The 3,786-nt window shown below is 35.1% G+C and overlaps 1 protein-coding gene across 1 annotated transcript; it reads right to left on the bottom strand.

Moving 5' to 3' along the window:
* Positions 1-401: 401 nt before the first annotated feature.
* On the bottom strand, positions 402-1,337 carry LOC107293361 (olfactory receptor 1020-like). The gene has a single exon (XM_015822509.1). It carries the CDS (start codon positions 1,335-1,337, stop codon positions 402-404), a length of 936 nt encoding a protein of 311 aa, XP_015677995.1.
* Positions 1,338-3,786: the final 2,449 nt, after the last annotated feature.

Genomic DNA, 3,786 nt, shown 5'->3' with positions numbered 1-3,786 from the left:
GTGACTTCCACCTGTTCTTTGAGCAGGAATTGCAAATCCAGAAGAAACCTCAAGTTGCAGATTCGGTCTTTCTTGGGTAGCGTCACCCCATCCAGAACTAAAGATGTTAAAGTCCCAATTCTTGAAGATCCGTGCACCATTTACGCAGGAAAAAACATTCAGATATAATTTCTTTGTTTTGATTTAATGTAAAACAAATAACCTTCTGTTAGATCAATTTAAAAATGCATTGTGCTTTCATTTTTCCTTAATTTTTCCTTAGACTTTGGATAACTTATATAAAATTCCAGCTCTTTTCTCAACTGCTCAAAATACTAACAAACATTCAAAATATTTTTTCACAGAGAAATGTAAGTATGGCCTTCTTTTTTAAAATGAAGGAAGTAACATTTATACCATTTTTACTTGAGGAATATTATCTTGTTTAGCATTCTGCTAACGGCATCCTTCACCTCCCTGTTCCGCAGACTGTAGATGAGTGGATTAAGTGAGGAGATGACAACAGTATAAAAGACGGATATGATTTTGTCTTTATCCAATGAGAAATTGGAGCCAGGTCGTATGTACATGAAGATGATGGTTCCAAAGAAAATGGTCACAGTGGTGAGATGGGAAGCACAAGTGGAGAAGGCTTTGTATCTTCCCTGGGCAGAGCTGATCTTCAGGATGGCAATAACAATGGCAATGTAGGAAATCAAAACAGTCAGAAAAGTTGTCAGTGCAATTGAAGTGGATATAACAAAATGCACAAAGTGAGCAATGTGGGTATCTGAACAGGACAATTGAAGCATCGAAGGAACATCACAGAAGAAATGATTAATTGTATTTGAGCTGCAGAAATTCAAGGTAAAAATAAATATGGTCTGGACTATTGAACTTGCAAAGCCACAAGCATAGGCAGCTATGATTAAGAGGATGCAAAGCTTCTTTGACATGATAAGAAAATACAGCAATGGGTTGCAGATTGCTGTGAAGCGATCATATGCCATCACAGCCAGAAGGCAACCTTCAGTGGTCACAAAGATGGCAAAAAAGAAGAATTGTGTGGTGCATCCTTTCAAGGAAATGGTTGAATGTTCTATCACAAATGTTGTCAACAATTTAGGGGCAATGGTAGTAGAAAGACTAATATCTATAATGGAGAGATTTCTAAGAAAAAAGTACATTGGGGTGTGAAATCTAGCATCAATTTTTGTTAGAATGATTATCCCAATGTTTCCCACCAGTGTGATGAGATAGATGAGCAGAAAGAAGATGAAGAGGGGGATCTGAAGCTCTGGGTGGTCCATGAATCCAACAAGGATGAACTCAGTCACAGTGGTTTGATTTGTCTGCATGGTTTATTTCCCTCTGATTGAATAAAAAAGAGAGGGAAAACCATATAGCTGTATGATTACTGTTAGATTGTTTGAGAATGCCCAAGGGAAGAGAGACTAAGAAAATCCCAAACTAAAAAGGAACAATTTGCTTGATAAATATGCTCTTTTCAAAATACAGTGTTGTATTGGAGACTGTGCACAGTATTACTTAGCACTGCAGTGACAATTAACAAAGAATGGATTCATACTTACCATCATCTCCTTGCATATTGGCTACTATGCATCAATATATATTGAACATGCGTCTGAAATTAATTCTGATTTATGAACTATAATAATTACATTTACAACTCTTTTTAGAGCATTTCAAAGTGGCTGATCAGAAGAGTTCCCTCTTTTTCCAAGTAGAAATACTCTTTAAGTGGAATGCCAAACTTATATCAAAATCTTCATTTAGATGAACTGGATTTGAAAGCTGCAAGACATTGACTAGCTCATTTGATATAATATTCCACTGGCAAGAATAGTCATATGTGAGGTTGTGCTGATTGGAATTGACCAAGTGTGTGTATTTGTTGTCCTTCTGAAAATAAATTATATTTGCTATATCATAAGTAATATAACTTGACTGAGGAGAGCAACCCTTTCTGTCAATGCACAAATAATGAGATGTCCCACTTTAGTCTCTACTAATAATCTGGAAGAAAGAAGGCATCAACTGTTGACTCATGAACTCCATTCTGCATTTCTGCATCTCATGTATTAAAGAAGTTTAATTTTCACAAAGTATCATGAAGAAGCTTTTGGAGTTTGGGTAAAATAAAATTCTAACTAAAACACAGACCAATATTTTCACATCAGAACTTTTGAGTATTCCTACATCTGTTTTGCAAAAATATAATAATGCTGATGAGGAGGAGAAGGAGATGTAGGAGGAGGAGGAAGGAGAGGACATGAGCTTTTAACAATATAGTTGGGTGATTAAAAGTGTTAATTAAAGAACTTACCAGATTAGAAGTCAAGATTCATTTCCAAAGATGAAAGATCAAATATTTGGATAGAATTGCTCATTTTATACTTTGTTTACCATTTTTTGAAAACCAAGCCCATGAAACTCTCTGTTGAAGTAATTAACATATCATTAAAACACTCAGTACAATTTTTGGCAAAATATACCTGAGGTCCTCCTGGGAATCCATATAGCTATTGTATAGTTGCTGTACATAATTACTTCTATTGCAACTCACCAAGAAACATCATTATGTAGTTTGATCAATTTTATGTGAAAGATTAACTTGCCAAAGAGGAATGTATAGATAAAAGAACCTTAATCATACTCAAAGCATGGGCCTAATCAACAATACAAAGTTGTGAAGATACCTGTTTTAAAATCATGCAGAACTGATAGTTCCACATATTATTTTAGACATGGCCTATCCAAACACGAACTGGCAACTGTTTTTTTATCTTCCTTCTAAATATTCTTACTAACTATTTTTCTATCTGGGCATGTCTCCTTTGGTTTCCGTCTTGGCCCTACTAGCAACAGCTATGGAATGATGGTTGTGAATGAACACTGTTGTATTAGTTGAGCAGAAGGGTCAGTGCTGGGGCCTTTGGGGGTCTACATCCTTCCCCCTTTTTTAAACCTTATTCTTGGATTAATGTTCATTTTCAGACTATAAGCATGGCAGCAATTAGCAGGACAATTCATCAACATTAGAGATGTGTATATAATATTTTGACAGGTACTAGTCAATAAGATATTGAATTGCTGTGAAATCCTGTGGCTTAGGTACTTCCCAACTATATTTGCTTTTTCCAATTCTTGATCCAATTTGCATTTTTATTGGAGAAACTGCTAAATAAACACCAGATTCCCTTTGTCTGTAGGCTTCTTGTCCTTCATCTGCTTATGATGAGTAGCTCCTCACTCTTTTGGGAGGTTGTGAAGTGAAGCCTTAAACATCTACAGTGTATGCATGCTTTCATATAGACTTTCTACTTTTAAAGTGATGTCCTTCAATATATTCACTGAATCATAGTGGTAGGGAATAAATGAGAACATTCAGCATCATCTGTAGAGCCAAGCAGGTCACCAGATTTTTAATGGCCCAGCAGCATGAGGAAAAGGAGAGGAAGAAGCATCAGATGTATTTCAACCTTTTCAGGCTGGGGTTCGATGATGATGATTTGGTCATTCAATCAATTAAAATAAATAACTTCAACTTTGTATTAAATGACTCCATCAGAGTTTTGCAGAACCCTGTTAATATTGCAAGTGTTGCTCTGATAGTGTAAACTTTTTAATGTAGACTACAAGAAACTAAAGGCCACAACAGGTTTCTATTTTGTTTTTTCTATTATTGCTTTTAAAATAATGATAGGAAAGAAAGATAAAAATACATATAGAAAGTACATATAGGTACATATTTAAAAAAAATTAAAAAATGAAGTGGAAAAAATA

This window comes from Protobothrops mucrosquamatus, unplaced genomic scaffold (assembly GCF_001527695.2).
Source record: "Protobothrops mucrosquamatus isolate PMUCROS unplaced genomic scaffold, P.Mucros_1.0 scaffold1594, whole genome shotgun sequence".
Taxonomy (NCBI): domain Eukaryota; kingdom Metazoa; phylum Chordata; class Lepidosauria; order Squamata; family Viperidae; genus Protobothrops; species Protobothrops mucrosquamatus.
Note: the sequence above shows the minus strand (reverse complement) of the source record. Positions and strands in the feature narration are given on the sequence as shown.

Bases quoted from the DNA above. Each gene is read 5' to 3' on its own strand.
- LOC107293361 (XM_015822509.1), bottom strand. From the start codon at position 1,337: ATGCAGACAAATCAAACCACTGTGACTGAGTTCATCCTTGTTGGATTC.